This window comes from Ovis aries, chromosome 13 (genome assembly GCF_016772045.2).
Source record: "Ovis aries strain OAR_USU_Benz2616 breed Rambouillet chromosome 13, ARS-UI_Ramb_v3.0, whole genome shotgun sequence".
Lineage (NCBI taxonomy): Eukaryota > Metazoa > Chordata > Mammalia > Artiodactyla > Bovidae > Ovis > Ovis aries.
Genome location: NC_056066.1, coordinates 72,775,501 through 72,792,288, shown reverse-complemented (window position 1 = coordinate 72,792,288; position 16,788 = coordinate 72,775,501). Strand labels below are relative to the sequence as shown.

The 16,788-nt window shown below is 53.4% G+C and overlaps 1 protein-coding gene across 5 annotated transcripts in view; it reads right to left on the bottom strand.

Moving 5' to 3' along the window:
* HNF4A (hepatocyte nuclear factor 4 alpha) overlaps positions 1–16,788 on the bottom strand; it is a 66,716-nt gene that overhangs the window by 16,840 nt on the left and 33,088 nt on the right. For 2 of the 5 annotated variants that reach the window (XM_027976353.3, XM_027976354.3), the window contains exons 1-4: positions 12,690–12,949; positions 8,317–8,491; positions 7,145–7,239; positions 793–899 (exon numbers count right to left, since the gene is read on the bottom strand). In XM_027976353.3, coding sequence (XP_027832154.2) covers positions 793–899; positions 7,145–7,239; positions 8,317–8,491; positions 12,690–12,804 — 492 coding nt within the window. In that variant the 5' untranslated portion in view covers positions 12,805–12,949. 5 annotated transcript variants of the gene reach the window in all.

Sequence of the window (16,788 nt, the reverse complement as noted above, 5' to 3'; positions counted from 1 at the left end):
CAGAGAGCTTCCCTGCCTGGGAAAGAGGAGCTGGACTGTGGGTGCCTTCTCAGCTCTGAAGGAAGCTGTGGGGAAACTGGAAAGGGAGGACGCCAAGGAGGCAGTTATGGGGGAAGACGGCTCTCTCTGGGCCTTCATCTGCCGCTTTCCCCCTACCTCCTCTTCCACCAGCTCCTTTGAAGCCTAAAAAACCCGAGAAGCAGGGCAAAAGTCCCCATCCTCATCGGAAGGTGCAGATACCACTGGCAGAGAGGTACTGGAACTCGCCTAAGGTCACACAGCAAGGGGGGCTGGCTGAGCCCCAGTGCGCTACAGTGTCCGCTCCTCTTTTCTCTCGGGGCTAAGCCAATCTCAGACCCTCGGTGAGCACAGAGACTCCTTGTGCAGGCCCCACAGGGCCTCTAGGTGCCAGCAGTGGTTTATGCTGTGCTTAGTCACTCAGTTGCGCTCGGCTGTCTGCAACCCCCTGGACTGTAGCCCACCAGGCTCCTCTCTCCATGGGAATTCTCCAGGCAAGAATACTGGAGTGGGTTGCCATCCGATCCTCCAGGGGATCCAACCCAGGGATTGAACCCAGGCAACTGTAGGCGGATTCTTTACCGTCTGAGACACCAGGGTTTGAGTCTATGCTACTAAATGGGCTGTGTGACCCTGGACTCAGTTTCCCTTCGTGATGTCCGAGGGCACTCCTGTCTGCTGCTTTAAGGCCCGGGTGGGAAGGAAAGGGGTGGAGTTGAGATTCCTCTTTAGGATGAGGGGGGCCCAGGTGGGTGGGGGAGGCTCCCCTGGTACCTGCTGGGACAGGACCTCAGCCTGCAGGAGCGCGTTGATGGAGGGCAGGCTGCTGTCCTCGTAGCTGGACCGGCGAGTGCTGATCCGGTCCCGTTCATTCTGTACAGCTGTGAGGAGGCAGAAGGAGGTGAGAGGGAGGAGAGGGGTCCCATGGCAGGAGGGGTGGCTGAAGGACAAGGGGAGAGAGGTGAACCTGGAGGGCTGTCCTGCAGGGCTGTCCAGGAACAAAGGGAACACTTGGAGGTGGGAGTTGGGGGGCGGGAGGGAGAGTGTCCAGGCCAGAGCCCAGGTCAGTGTGTGGGGATGGGGGCCAATGGCTCCTCACCCAGCTTGTGGGAGAACCTTCCCAGTGCCACTACTGCGCCTCACAAAACAGGGTGGCTTGAGGAGTGATCTACCCGTCATGGGAGGCATGCAAGGCTGTGATGACTTGGCAGAGGGCTTCAGGCAGGTCTTAAATTTTGAGCAGGAGATCTGTCTCAATGACAGGCTGTCAAGCTGTGTTTAGAAAAGGGTCCCTTCCTTTCCAGGTGCAAGTGGATAAGACAAGCAAAATGAATTGCTCTGGGTGATGGAGATGGCCCAGGGACTCCTGAGTACAGAGGCAGAAGCCTGGACAAGGGGGTCTGGAGGCCCCACCTGCCCTGGGGTCTGTACCAGTAGGAAGCACATGTGCTCTAGGCTAACCTTCTCAGAGAGCTCGCGAAAGCTCTCGCTTCCTCCTGCCCCACCACGGGGCTCCCGTCCCAGGAACTCAGAGATCCGGGGCCTCTGTCCACCTGTGCCCCACACCCCCTTGCTTCTCCACTCGGGTCAGTCTTGGCCTAAGATGTGGGCTGGTCCTTCTGCCACCCTGACAGGCCCTCGGAACCTGGGAGGCCTTTGTTGAAGCTGTAAGAAGGGAGGACAAGGCTGCAGGAGACCAGGGTTCCTGGTGGGATTTGCCGCTCAGTCTCCGTGCGCTGGTGGGGGCCACACCCTCTCTCTGGGCCTCAGTTTCCCCATCTACAGGCTTTTCTTTCCCAGACCCGCTCCTCTCGGTCTTTCCCATCTCAGGAACAGGCAGCTTTATTCTTCCTCCGAGCCTGGGGGCCTCGCTATATGTCCCTTTCTCTCACCTGCCCACCACCACCCCACCACCACACACATACTCCAAATGCTGTCAGTAGTCTGTGCAAACCCACCTGCAGCTTCCACTCTGGGCTGGGTCCTGGGGGAGTCCAGACCCTCCTCTCTGGCCACTTTGTTTCCAGCCTTACCCCTGCAGTCTGTGCACCCCTGAAACCCGACTCGGGTCACTTCCCTCCACTGCGGAAACCCAGGACCTCCCCATCATACCTGGAGTCAGGTCACCCTTCCTCACAGTGGTCCTATCTCCCCCATCTCACTTTTTACTCTATCAAACCTGCCTCCCAGCCGTTCCTGGGACTCACTCAGCCACTCTCCATCAAAGTCTTCCCCACTGCTGTTCCCACTGCCTGGAATTCTCCTCCTACTCACACCCCATCCCCCACAACTCAGCTTCTCCCTCTCCGTTTGCTCATGTCTCCTTGCACGTAACACCTCTCAGAAACACCCTCTCTGACCACCCTGTCTAGTGGGGATATCCCTCCTGCAGGTTCTGCCACTTTCTCCTGTTTTATTTTTCTTCTTGGTAATTGTCTGTGTTCTTTCTTCACTCTCTGTCTAAGAGAAAGAAAGCTCCAGAAAGCCAGAGCATCTTCCCTTTCATCCACTGCTGTAGCCCCAGCAACTGGAACAGAGCCTGGCACGCAGTGGGTGCTCAATAAATATCCACTGAGTGGCCGAAAGAAGGTGCAGGGGAGACCAGCTTTGATTCTTGGGTGCAATCTACACCCCATTTCTCAATGGAACATTGACATTCCTCTCTTCAGCTCTCTCTTGATTTCAAACATTGTTGAAATCAGAGAAGGGAAGCCAGCTAGTGTAGGACTTTCCTGGAAGTCCAGTGGCTAAGACTGCAGTTCCAATGCAGGGGGCGTCAGTTCGATCCCTGGTCAGGGAACTAAAGATCCCACAAGCCACGTGGTATGGCCACAAAAAAAAAAAAAAAACCACAACCAGATTGTGTAAAGGGAACCCAGAGTTAGTGAGATGTAACAGAGGTCCCAAGGTAAGAAAACTCCTCTTCTCAGACCCACCACCCTGGACGGGGGGCCAGCTTCCAGCAGTGCTCCCCTACTCAGGTCCCACCCCGCCTGCGACACCCCTCCCACGGCTGCCAGCCCGCACCCACCAGGGCGCCAAGTGGCGGCAGGCCTAAGAAAAGGGCTGCTGTCAGCAGCTGGGGATTGGGCTCCTCAAGGTTAGGCTGGCGTTATCAGTGCCCGGCGCGAGCTCAGTCACGGAATGATGTTTTCCAAATGTTTGCTCAGTATTAGCAGGGTCGGGGACCTAATGTAACTTCTATTGAATATTAACCGGCCCGGGCAGAGGCGGAGAGGATGAGCCTGTCTTCCGAGAGAACCCCTGAGTGGGGGTGTGGGAAGGGGGGCTGGGCTGGGGACCCCAGGTAGGGCCCATCCGTGGGCCCCTGGCCTACCGCCAGCTTGTACCTCCTGCATCCCTGGCCCTGCTTCGTGGGCTGAATTTCTGAAGCCGGGCATCAGACATTTGTCCCGGGTCTGACAGCTTAGGCTCAGGGAGGTGTAGGTTTATAGGAAAGATTTGGGACCCGCCATTGGGCCCACTGGCCCCCACATTTCTTCCCAGAGTCTCCGTTCTTTAACCCACTTGATCACCATGGAATATCCTCTGGCCAAACTTACAAGACTTTGAGATTCAGAGCCCTTCTCTATGGTTGAGAGGAAGTTTCAGAAGACTTGACCAAATCCAGGTGCCTCCCAAGGCCATCAGTCCTAGTTCTCATCCAGGGAATTTGGTGTCTGCTCAGCTCTGGGGAGCCCGAGGTCTAGTCCTGACTTCCTCTGCCCTTGACCCAATCATATCACCTCTCTGGTCTCAACTTCCCCATCTGTAAAGTGGAAAGATTTGATGACCTCCTATACACCCAAGTGGTCTGTGAATGCTACATTCACAATCCATGCTTTGCTGTCCTCATGGACAACTTTGGAGTTCTCATTTCTAGATTCTCCTAAGGCCATCGAGGAAGGGAAATAAAAACTGGTCCCAACTCTCCCAGTCCCTGGGGCTTCCATTGAGAATTTCTCTTGGCTCTGAGAACCTCCCACCAAGCCAAGGAGGGGTATTGGGACTATAAGACTTAGGTAGAGCTAGTCAAATCAGTCAATCCTAAAGGAAATCAACTCTGAATATTCATTGGAAGGACTGATACTGAAGTTCCAATACTTTGGCCACCTGATGTGAAGAGCTGACTCATTGGAAGAGACCCTGATGCTGGGAAAGACTGAGGGCAGAAGGAGAAGGGGATTACAGAGGATGAGATGGTTGGACGGCATCACCAACTCAATGGACATGAGTTTGAGCAAACTTCAGGAGACAGTGAAGGACAGGGAAGCCTAGCGTGTTGCAATCCATGGGGCCACAAAGAGTTGGCCATGACTTAACAAATGAACAATAACGACAAGAGCTAGTCATGCCCTTACTTCCCAGAACTTGACCACAGTGGCAAGTGGAAGACTTTGCTACCCTGGCCGTGTTCTCAAAGCAGCTGAGCCCACCGCATGTGTCAGGATCTTCTGGCTAACCCAAGCATGCAAACAACCACCAGCCTTTACTATAGCCCACACGCACCTGCCATTAGTCGATCCTCCTCTCCTCCTGGCATAATGCCACCTTCTCCAAGATAAGAAGCAACTGGCTGTTTTCAAGGCTAAGCCAAGGCAGAACGGCTGGGGACTCTCCCTCCCGGGGCCTGCCGTCTCTGTGGCAGTCCAGTGGGAGGACCAGGGAACAAACACACAAGTCCTGGTGGGCCGTGTGTGCTTCCACAGGTAGATCAGTGGGCATATAGCAAGACTCACAGAGCTGGAAGCGTTCATTATCCACCCCTGTGATTTTACAGATGTGAACACCGAAGCCCAGATGGGGCAGAAACTTCACTGAAGTGACACACATGAAAGTGACTCTGAATGTTTAATAAGAGACACCTATAAAGACCAGTGAGATGCAGGAACAGGCTACCTACAACCTAGGAAGGTAGCCGTCCGCTCAGGTGAGCAGCCAGCCTTTCTCCCTCCCACCTGTCACAAGGCTTGGAATTTTAACACAAGAGATTTACTCTCTCAAACATAAAATCTTAGGCTGTCGAGCTGATAGAAACACTGGCTCTTAGAACCCTAAACTGTTCGGCTCTTAGACTGTAGCTCTCAGTCTTTTCCTTGACTCTAGCTATTCACGTGTGCGTGATCAGTTGCTTCAGTCGTGTCCGACTTTGTGACCGCATGGGCTATAAGCTCGCCAGGCGCCTCTGTCCATGGGATTCTCCAAGCAAGAATACTGGAATAGGTCGCCATGCCCTCCTCCAAGGGATCTTCCCAACCCAGGGATCGAACCCGGGTCTCCTGCGTCTTCTGCATTACAGGCAGACACTTTACCACTGAGGCACCAGGAAAGCCCCTCGCTGTTCACACATGCCTCATATTCCCACTCATGGCATTTCTTTTACTTATTTGTTTTCTTTGTTTGGTGGCCATGGCCTGTCGAATGTGGGATAGTAGTTGCCTGACGAGGGATTGAACCCTCGCTTCCTGCAGTGGAAGCAGAGTCTTAACCACTAGACAGCCATGAAAGTCCCTCATTCATAACATTTCTCATTTGACAAAGTTGTGCTTAAGTTCAAGGCGAGAGCAGTGCGATCCCACTGAAAACTAGGTGGGGGAGAGCTGGGGGTATCTGCCCTTTGAAAAAGATTCTCCTTGCTCTTGAGAACCACTGAGGTCCAGATGAGAGAATCGTGGTGTTGTGAGCATCACGGTGTGTTCCTGAGGGTCATAGCCCAGGTTTCACAGCAGGAGTCATAAACTCTCAGGGTCCTATGGGGATGAGGCCCAGAGAATATTTCCCAGGAGGCGGGCAGAGAAACAGGGGCTCAGAGGCAGAGTCACGGAAGGGAGACTGCCAAAGCCAAGCTCCCCCCCTTCCCAGTTGGCCAGGAGAAGGCTGCGTCCCAGGATCCTGCTGGGGGTGGGGTGGAGCAGGTGTGTGTTTGTGCAGAACTAGACCAAGGGTTTTGGTTAGTGTGCCGCAGCTGCGGGCTGGAAGTGAAGGTCTGGGAGCCAGTCTCAGGGCTGGGAAAGGTGCGTTGAGCAGAGAAGGAGACAGAGAGATTTGAAAATGGACTCAAGTTACTCAGAGAAGCAGTTAAAAGATATTTGTTTCCTGAGCTTGGGCTAGAAAACTTCCAAACGTTCCTAGAGTCTGGAGGGCATAGCAGGCAGCATCGAGGTATCATCCAAACTGCATTGAGCTCAAGACCAAAGCTTGGGGTTCAAACCTCGGAGTTTGCTTCGACCAACTTGGAGGGGCCTTGGGCAAGTTGTTGACCCATTCTGGGCCTCAGTTCCCTCATCTATGAAAAGCAGGGGTGATAACAGTGCCCCGCAGGGCTGTCATGATAATGAAAAGAACTATGAATTGTGGGAAAGCCCAGGCAGGTAGAAAAGCCCAGCTTCTGTTGGCAGGAGATACCTTAATAAATGCTGTGCCCCAGCACTCCCAGCCTCCTCCACTCAGGACGAGTCTGACGCCTTGTTCCCTTTCTCTGGAGCCTGAGGACGCTGCACCATCTGATCCCCAAGAACGAAGACTAAGGAACTGGGGCACCTGACCCCAGAACAGGAAGATGGGAGATAGAGCTCCGCCCCATTCCTGTTCACATATGCTGAGTCTAGTCGTGGGGCCATGGAGGTTCGTCATGCCATTCTCTACGTTTTTCCTGATGCTTGAAATAGTATCTGAAGCAAAAACACCCAGGGACTTCTGAGGTGGTCCAGTGGTTGAGACTTTGTGTCTCCACTGTAAGGGGTGTGGGTTCAATCCCTGGTCAAGGAACTGAGATTCCACATGCCAAGGAGTGAGGCCAAAAAAATGAGAAAATAAAATCACGTTAAAAAAAAAAAAGAAAAAACACCCAACCTGGCTGCCTTGCGGTGGCGAAGGCAGGCAGGGGTGGTGGCGCTGGGAACCCGAGTAGCTGAAAGTAGGAGCTTATCTCTCGGAATCTTTCTCAAGACCAAGCCCAGCCCCTCCCTATGGTCAGATCTTCAGGCCCTCCCTCCTCTCAGCCATTAGCCAGTCACCCTGGGGCCTGTCACCGAGTCATAAAGTTGTGGCCACAGTTGTAAATGGCCGTCAGGAGCTTGTGGGCATGGGTGGGGCAGGGAGGCGGCAGGCGGGGGCCGAGGCTCACCTTCCTTCTTCATGCCAGCCCGGAAGCACTTCTTGAGCCTGCAATAACGGCACTGGTTCCTCTTGTCTTTGTCCACCACGCACTGCCGGCTAAACCTGGGGAGGGCTTGGGGTGGTTGGAGGAAGAAAGGACAGCCCTCCTCCCCCCAGGGCTCAACTAGGATCCTGGCCATCTGGTTGACCTCCAGGCTCCTTGCTCAAACCTTCCATCCCAGGAGTCCTCCAGCTAACCAACCAGGAGCTGGAAAGGCCCTGTGGACTCTCTGAGAGCCCAACCCTGTCCCCCTAAACATGAGGGAACTGAGGCTCAGAGAGCGGACACGTGGCCTCAGATCACTCAGCTATGAGTAGAAGGCACTGCTATTTCCCACGTATCTTATTAAAAGCCCAGAGCCCAGAGCAGGCTACTGGCTGTGAATCAGTTTCAGTACTTGGTCCACATAAAGCCACTTTCTGGAAGGGCATATGGAGTAGAGGCAGGCAGGCGCCACCGTGGTTCTGGGTGGTGCCCTGTCAACCCCAGGCTCTGCGGTTGATTCAAGCTGGGTGACCTTGGGCAAATTCCCAGTCCTCTCCAAGCCACAGCTTCCTCATCTATAAAATGAGATAATAATAGTAACCTCTGCAGAGGGGTGTTGACAGGTGAAAATGAGATAATTACCCAAATAGGGCTCAGTGCAGTGTCTGTTCATAGTAAGAGCTTGTAACTACAGGTGCTATTATTTTATTATTGTTGTTACCCAGCAGGGGAGATGCTTCTGAAGGACGACTCTCCAAGGCCTTGAGAGAGGTGGAAAGGCCTGGGGCCAACCCCCTATTCACCACAGAAAAAGTGCCAGGTTGGGGGATGGGCCTCATCCTCTGTGGTTTCAGAGGAGACTTGATCTTAAGCCTCAGAGGTCCCCATTTGCTAAATGGGAAAAATCACGAAGAGCTTCCGGGAGCAGTTAATACAGGCAAAAACTTAGTATGGTGCCCAGAACATAGTAAGTGTTCAATAAAGGGATGACTAGAATAGACACTCCCATCTGATCTGCAAGGGTGAAGAAATCAGAGGCTTGAAGGCCTTGAAGGGCAGATGGCTCCAAGACCTACCCAGGGAGAAGACAGACCCCAGGGGAACATCAGCCCAAGTGCACCCGTTTCCCAGATGGAGAAATCGAGGCTCCTCACCTGCAGGAGTACATGTGGTTCTTCCTCACACTTCTCCGGAAGAAGCCCTTGCAGCCGTCACAGCTCGAGGCACCGTAGTGCTTGCCCGTGGCCCGGTCCCCGCAGATGGCGCACAGGGCGCTGACACCCAGGCTGTTGGGTGCATTGAGGTTGGCACCCTCTGATGGGGATGTGTCTGCACCGGAAAAGCAAAGAGTGAGGACGCAGGAGGGGCAGGAAGTCACCTCTCAGAGGCCCTGCTGTCCTGGTGGTTTATATTCAGAAAAGGAAGTGAACCTTGTAGGGATCTTTCCAGAGCTTCAGCCTCAGCTAGATCCAGGTGCTACTGACCCCCCTCAAAGAACTTGGGCAAGTTCCTTGCTGTTTTGGAACTCCCATTTTGCATCCATAACTTAGGGATGGTTGTGACACTGACTTCGCAGAGTTGTTTAACGAGGGTCTGCTCCTCCCCATGGTGGCAATCGCTAGCCTCAGCTTTCTCTGGGAAGGAATGAAGAAACTGGCTGTCTCCTAGGATGCGTCCAACAGTTATGGACCCTGATTGGCTGGGCAGAGGGGGCTATGAGAGGGGTAAATATTCCCCCATCATCTCCAGAACCAAGTCCTATTTCTTACTGAGTGACCAAGGCTGGGTGAGTCTCAACTTGGTACTCAGGGGCCTTGCAAATTCTGCCAGGAAACAGGAAGACATACGTCAAGGACAGTGGCTTGTTTGCCCTCCTGGGAGGATCATAGCAAGGATCTGGGCACCCCACAGCAAAAGCTACTGCACTGGGACTTCCCTGGTGGTCCAGTGGTTAAGACTCTGCATGTCCAGTGCAAGGTGAGTGGGTTTGAGTCCTGGTCAGGGAAGTAAGATTCCCACACACCGTGGGGTAAAAAAAAAAAAAAAAAAAAAAAAACCACCTGCTGAATCTATGTGAGGAGGGGGATAAGAGGTAGATGGCTGTGGTCTTGGTGACTAGTGCTGCCTCTTAAGTCGTCTGTGACCTTGGGCAAGTTCCTTTTCCTTGCTTCAGTTTCCCCTGGGCCTCAGTTTCCCTAATTGCAAAAGAGGGCAGATTGACTGGTTCAGTCGTTTTCAATTTTATCTTATATTTCCGCAACTGAACCCTCATTTTTATAAGCAACTCTTCCACCGAGGATAGACCTCTTAGAGAAGATGACACTGTGAACCATCTCCCCAGGAAAATGCTTACAGACACACAACACACAAAGTCATACACACACACACACACGTGTTTTCACCCTGAATCCAATCTTGGGCTCCTAGGGAACATCTAGCTAAGCACTGGACAGGGATATAGTGCTGTGGTTAAGAGCGTAATCTCTCTAGCCCTTCTGCCCAGTTTAAATCCGAGCCTGCTCACTTCTTAGCCATGGGACCTTGGCCACATTAATGTATTTCTCAGTGCCTTCATTTCCTCACTTGTGAAATGCTGTTGCTGCTAAGTCGCTTCAGTCGTGTCCGACTCTGTGTGACCCCCATAGACGGCAGCCCACAAGGCTCCCCCGTCCCTGGGATTCTCCAGGGAGTGGGTTGCCATTGCCTTCTCTGCTTGTGAAATGGGGCACATAATAATCTCTAGGGCTGTTATGAATGTTCAGTGAATCAATATGTGTGAAGTGCTTGGCAGGTAAGAAGCACTATATCAGTGTTTGTAAAATAAAAACTTTTCTGCAAAAGACGACTCTGGGAGCAGATGATTTCCAGCCTCCAGGCACAAGCGGACACACTGCCACATCTCATTTCTGTCATGTCCTGGCTGAACATCTCGTCGCCTCCGAGGGTGCCCAGGAGCACGGCCCCCTCCACTTGGTGAATTATTCCTGGAGATGAGGATAATTGTTAAGCTGCATTGGTGCCCTTTCTCCTCCAGCCTTGCCTCCTCCAACCACCGGGACAGCTGACCCTACAACTCAGGCGGAGACTGGGGGAAGGGCTCACACATCCTGGGCAGGATAGGCTGGGTGCTGCCAAGTAGCTCATCCTACACCCCAGGGTCAGGGGATGGTGCCCATTCTCCAGGTGAGAACATCAAGGCTCAGAAAGGACAGGACCTTCCCAGAGATCACACTGCTGCTAAGTAAAGGAGTCAGATTTATGGTCCAGGCATGCAGGCTGGTGCTGATCTGGCCAGTGCTGTCCTGTTGGCGTGTCTGCTGGAGCCTCTGATAAAGGACCCCCTGGTCCTTCTGAATCAGGGATGGGAGGTGGGTAGGGAGCTTAGAACCTTTGAGCTACCAACCCAGCACATATGCAAAACATCGCCCCAACTTTCTGGCCCACTTCAAACTCCAATGGGGAATGTAGACCCTTCTTAAAGATGCTCAGAGTTCCTGACCTGACTCATGGAGGGCGCAGGACCAGTTACCAGTGCTAAGCCCTCAGGTGCCTTATCACATGGGATCCTCTGGTTAGCCCTGGGAGGCAGGCACTATGATTTATTCTCATTTTACAGATGAGAAAATTGAGGCTCAGAGAGGAAAATGGCTTCATAAGTTTACACTGGTAGGAAGGATGGATGCCAGAATTGGAGCCCTGATCTTTCTGGCTCCAGAGCTAGAGCTGGCCTGTCTTTAGGACATCCCGTAAGGAGCTTAGCCCCTGCCTCGGGGACACACACTTCCTGGGAGCTGGAGGCACCCACTCTGAAGGGGTGATGGGACAGTCCAGGGCTAGACGGTGGTCGGTGTCTCGCACGCTGTCTCTGGGGTCACACACACCCCACCGAGTGCAGCAGCTTCCTGTTTACTGTGTCCTACATGTTTTCCCCTCAGCTCCCTCACGTGATCCCTGGACACTCCTGAAAGCCAGCAGGCCTGGAGTGACTAAGCCCATTCTGCAGAAGGAGCCAGGAGAGGGGAGGTGACATGCCCAAGGTCACACAGTGAGTGAATGGCAGGGGGAGGTGAGCAAATGGTGAGAGCGACCACGCATCACGCCCACTGACCACGGGCAGGGCAAATACCTCCCTCTGGCTGAGCTGAGCTGACTCAAGTGCTACAGAGCTTGGCTAAAGCTGCAGAACCATGGAAGGAAGGCAGGTGGGCTGCCCTCCTCCTCAGGCTGGCTTGTGACTGGTCAGGTCCCCGCATCCTGGCTTCCAAGCCTCCTCCCTTCCCCCACCTCCTTGTGGAGGAGATGTGCTCTCAGTGATAACGGGAGCGGATGTACAAACCTGGGGAGACACACAGGCAACGCAATCTGGTCTGAGACAAATGGACGTGTTGCTGATGTGACTCGCGTGTGTGAATGGCAACGGCATATCACATGAGCGCTGAAGAGAGCTGACCCCCCAGGACGGGGATGTGCACACGTACACAAGCAGGTACAAATAGGGGCACGAGACAGGATGCCCAAACTGGATATATGTCCAGGAAACCCAGGACGCACAAACCAATCCACGTCCAGAGCTCATACGTGCAAACGTCATGGACACACATACACACTCATCACTGCTTACCGTATACACACATTGCCGCTTACTGTACACACACTCATCGCCACTTATGGACATAAGCAAGATAAACACAGATATCCCTAGAGATAACAACAAACACGGACCCACTCAAAGAAGAAATGCAACTAGAAACAAATGCAGAACACGTGCACACACAGACCAGTGAACACAAACATGCAAATGGGTTCCTGCAGACATACATTTGCAACAAAGTCCACCGCTTGCCCACGTGTGTACATGGAAATTCAAGCACCCATGCCAATGGGAGGTTACAATCGCATACCAGTGAGCTTGTGCGTGTGCGCACACACACACACACACACACACACAATGCGCGTGCCCATGCGCACTGTTGATCCCCATCTCATTTAGCAAAACCTCCCTGAGAACTCCATTTTCTCTAAGTGGGGCGTTCACCCCAGGAAAGTCCCAAAGACACCCTGAAACACAGTCATGTCTCCATCCACCGTCTCTGGGGACGGGACATAACCTTTCCATCTCTCTGGACCTCGGCCCAAGGGGTTCAAGCAGAGGTCATGCTGGGCCCAATGGCTGGGGCTGGATGCCGAGAGGACGCTCACCATGAAGTCCCCGCTCCCAGTGACATGCTGCACAGCGACAGCTTTGGTCACAGGGACCACGAAGGCCTGGCAGGAACACCCAGGGCCTACTCTTGCTGCAGATGGCCCTGGCAGACCACCCCGCCCCCCGCCACCACCCCGAAGGCTTCTGGTCACTGTACCTGGGAACATTGACTTCACCTGGCAACACCTGTGCCCTCACTGACGGGACCACCACGCTCAGCTACCGCTGTCCCCCCAGCCCCAAACCCAGTGCGTCAGACTCGCTCCGGTACCTGGGTACACCTGCCCCCACCTGGCACACCTGGGCACACCTGCCCCCACCTACCATTGCCCATCGTCAACACCTGCACATTCTCAAACTCCAGGGTGGTGTAGGCTGGGTCCAGCGCAGCACTGTAGTCGGCCATGTCCATGTCGACAAGGGTTTTGGAGAGGCGCATCCTCCCTCTCCCCGCCTCGGCCGCCTGCCCTGCCCAGGATGCCCACCCCGAAGGCTCTGGGCTGAGCCCCGGCCTCTGCGCTCCGCCCTCCCACCGCCTCCTCCCAGCTGCCCTCTCTGCCTTCCTGCGTTTCAAACCGTCCTCTGGGAGGGTCTGCCGGGAGTCTGGGCCTAGCCTCTGCGCAGGGGTGGAGGCTCTGCTGGGGAGGGGTGGGGGTTAATGGTTAATCGGCTCCCCCCCCCCACCCCGGTGGACTGGCTGGGCGGGGCCCTGGGGATTTGGCTGTCTGTTGGTTTCTGGCTGACACCAGGGTGCTCTTACAACAGATGGGGGGCCCTAACACCCCAATAACGTGTTACCAGTCCTGTGAGACGACGGACACATGCTGTTTCTCCAGCACTCACTGGACCCTGACTCAGCCACCCTCTGAGTCACTGTCACCCCAAGTCATGCTGATACTGACATGCTCACACGCGCCCCCAGACACTGACAGCCCACCTCCAAGACGCCCTAACTCAGGAACTTCCCAAATCATTGACTTCAACCCTCTTATAGAGATAACGCCGTCTCATGGCTCATGAATCAGAAGCGTCGGTCTCAGGCCCCACATACCAGGTTTCTAGATCCTCGTTCTAGGAGGCCCCTTCCGGTTTCTTGCCTTCCCTAGGGGCAGGAAGGACTGAGAGGCCCAGACTCCTGTCTAGGTCCCCTCCCCTGCTCCCCAGGACCACACTCTGGCAACCACCAGCCCCCACAGTGCCCAGGTGCTCAGGCCCAGACAGATTCTATCACCCCTTTCCTTGTCACCTCCTCCAGCTCCCCCCCCTCCACCCCGTGCCTCCCCCACCCCCCAGGGAAGAAGGGAGGCTTATAGTCCCTTAGACCCGGATTAACATTCAGGCGCCTACCACCTACTAATCATGACTCTGGGTAAATGATTCTCCTCTCTGAGCCTCAGTTTCCTCTTCTAGAAAAATGCACAATCAACTTCAAAGGGTGGTCTGAGTATTAAATGAGTTGGCGTTAGGAAAACACCAAGCAGGTATCCATTTCCCTCCACCCCCACCCTCTTGGCCTCCCTTTCAAATCTCCCTTGTTTCTCTCCTCCCTCCAGAGCGGGGTTCGTGAGCGGGGTTCGCGGGCAAGCCACCCGAGCAGTGCACTCTGGGGCAAAGGAGCTCCCCTCTCACGCTCCTGTGTTTGCTTTCATGCTCGGCTATTCTGAGCAAGGGGCCTGCATTTTTGTTTGGGACTGGGCCCTGCTAATCTTGTGGCCTTCAATTCACGCCTAACGTTTTTCTTCTCATCCCCTCCAGCCCTCACTGCCCGCTACACAGACAGGGGCAAGAGCTCCCGATCTAGCTGGGCAGATAAGGTCTCGAGGTAGAGGTGGAAAGTGCAGGTCTGGGGAGAAGGACCTACGATTCTGGAGGCCTGGGAGCTTGTCCTCCTTTGTTGGCAGGAAGGGCCAGGCAGGGGGATTTGGTAATAAGGGCAAGGTGGGGGTGAATTAGTGAAAGAGGGCATTAATGAGTGAGTGGGTGGGTGAATTAATGAAGGAGTGAATTAACGAGTGGGTGAGGGACTTCCCTGGTGGTCCAGTGGTTAAAAATCCACCTTGCAAAGCAGGAGACTCAGGCCCAAGCCCCGCTTGGGGCACTAAAATCCCATATGCTTCGAAACAACTAAGCCTGCACCTAAACGACTGAGCTGGAGTGCCACGATGAGAGAGTCCAGGCACCGTAACAAAAGATCCTGCCTGATGCCACTAAGACCCCATGCAGCTAAATCAACATGAAAAGAAAAAAGAGTGGGTGAATTACAGACAGGGTGCATTCATACGCGAAAGAGTGAACTGAGTGGGTGAATTACTGAAGGTCTGAAAGGAATCAGAGTGAAATGGTGGACTAGTGAGCAAAGGACCGCACGAGTGGAAAGGTGAGTGAGTGAATGAATGGGCACATTGGAGGGAGAGGCGGCTTGCGTTTGAGGGGTGTGTAGAAGCATCCTCCTCACATTCTTCCAACTATTAGAAGCCCTTTTTCGGGCTTGTGTAAGCCTTGTTCTCCTCCCTCCATTTTCCCCCTGGGGTTTAGATAATTAGGGTGGGAAGTTGGGGGCAGCAATTGTTCCGGAGAAGAGAGGCTGGATTTGGCATTAGGAGACGAGATTTAGGGCTTCCTTGGTGCCTCAGACAGTAAAGAATCTGCCTGCCACGTGGGAGACCTGGGTTCGATTCCTGTGTGGGGAAGATCCCCTGGAAAAGGGAATGGCAACCCACTCCAGTATTCTTGCCTGGAGAATCCCATTGATGGCAGAGCCTGGTGATTTACGGACTAGCTCTGTCACTACTGGGATAACTTTGCTTAAATCATGTCTCTCTAAGGGCCTCAATTTTCCCATCTGTAAAGTGGGGTGAAGACGCTGGCCCAGTTGTTTGTTGATAAGTACAAGACCTTGAGGGAGGGAAGAAGGGACAGAGATTCTAAAAGGGCTGGTGGAAAAGACTTCAGCTTCTGGTGAATTCCTCCCATGTTCCTCCAAGGACATCTGAGCCTGGTTCCAAGAGCCTTGGGCAGGAGACCCAACTAAGGGATAAATGTGGAGGAGAAGGAGGGACATTCCTGGGAGGGGCTACCTAGGGCTGGTTCCGGGTCTTGTCACCTGTCTGACACCTCTGACACAGACCACACACAGCTACTCCTCTCACAAACCTATACACAGGGTGTCTCCTCCAGTCTAAGGGGAGCAGTTCCCTATTTCCAAAAGTAGGCTGGGATCACTGAATGTCAAAGTTTAGTCCGTAATAAAAATAACAAATCTTTGATCTCGATAGACAGCATCTTAGATTAAATTAAATAAAGTCTATAATCAATAGAGTCAGCCATGCCACACACAAGAACTTCCAGGTGGGCAGCCTGGACACCCTAAGTTACTTCATACACAGGGACACAGATGCTTCACCAAACACACAACACAAGTGATCCACTGCCTATGAGATACATTCCAGAAAACGATTTCATACCCATCCATGTCCCACCAATCACGACCTACCACATAAGTAAATCTACCCACCCATGAACTGGAATTTGCGTAATCTATTACACACACGATTCACCCCATCCTTGAAAAGGTGAAAGTGAAAGTCACTCAGTCATGTCCGAGTCTTTGTGACCCCATGGACTATACAGCCCATGGAATTCTCCAGACCAGAATACTGGAGTGGGTAGCCATTCCCCTCTCCAGGAGATCTTCCCAAGCCAGGGACTGAACCCAGGTCTCCCACATTGCAGGCAGATTCTTTACTAGCTGAGCCACCAGGGAAGCCCAAGAATACTGGAGTGGGTAGCCTATCCTTTCTCCAGTGGATCTCCTCGACCCAGAAATCTAACCGGAGTCTCCTGCATTGCAGGTAGATTCTTTACCAGCTGAGCTACCAGGGAACCCCATCCTTAGTTGATCCCAAACAATATCTTCTAGATGCACATCCCTCATATAAACAACTGGCCACCTCTAAGATCCACCAACTCTGTGGTCTTGGACAAGTCATTATTTCCAAGCCTCAGTTTCTCCTCCTGTAAAATGGGCCAAACTTGAAATTTGTTGTGAAGATGAGACGGGATAATACTATAAGGTTCTTAGTCCTTCCCTCACCCCCACCCCACCCCTACAGAATAAACCGTGGACCTTGAAATCAGAAAGAGCTGGGTCAAAAGTCAGGCACTGCCACAGCCGTGCTGCACTGAAGATCGAAGATCCCACGTGCCACCACTAAGACTGGGCACAGCCAAACAAAAACAAAAACAAAACACTCAGGCACTGCCAACTTCCCAAACTCTGCGACCTCGGGTTCCAGCTTTCTCAACCTTATTTTTGGCACCAGACAGCTTGTACCTTTTCCCTGGGGGATGGTGTGGGCATGAAATGGCCAAGTGTAGGCATACAGGGCAATAGCAATGACTGCTGGGACTGACTCCTTGACCT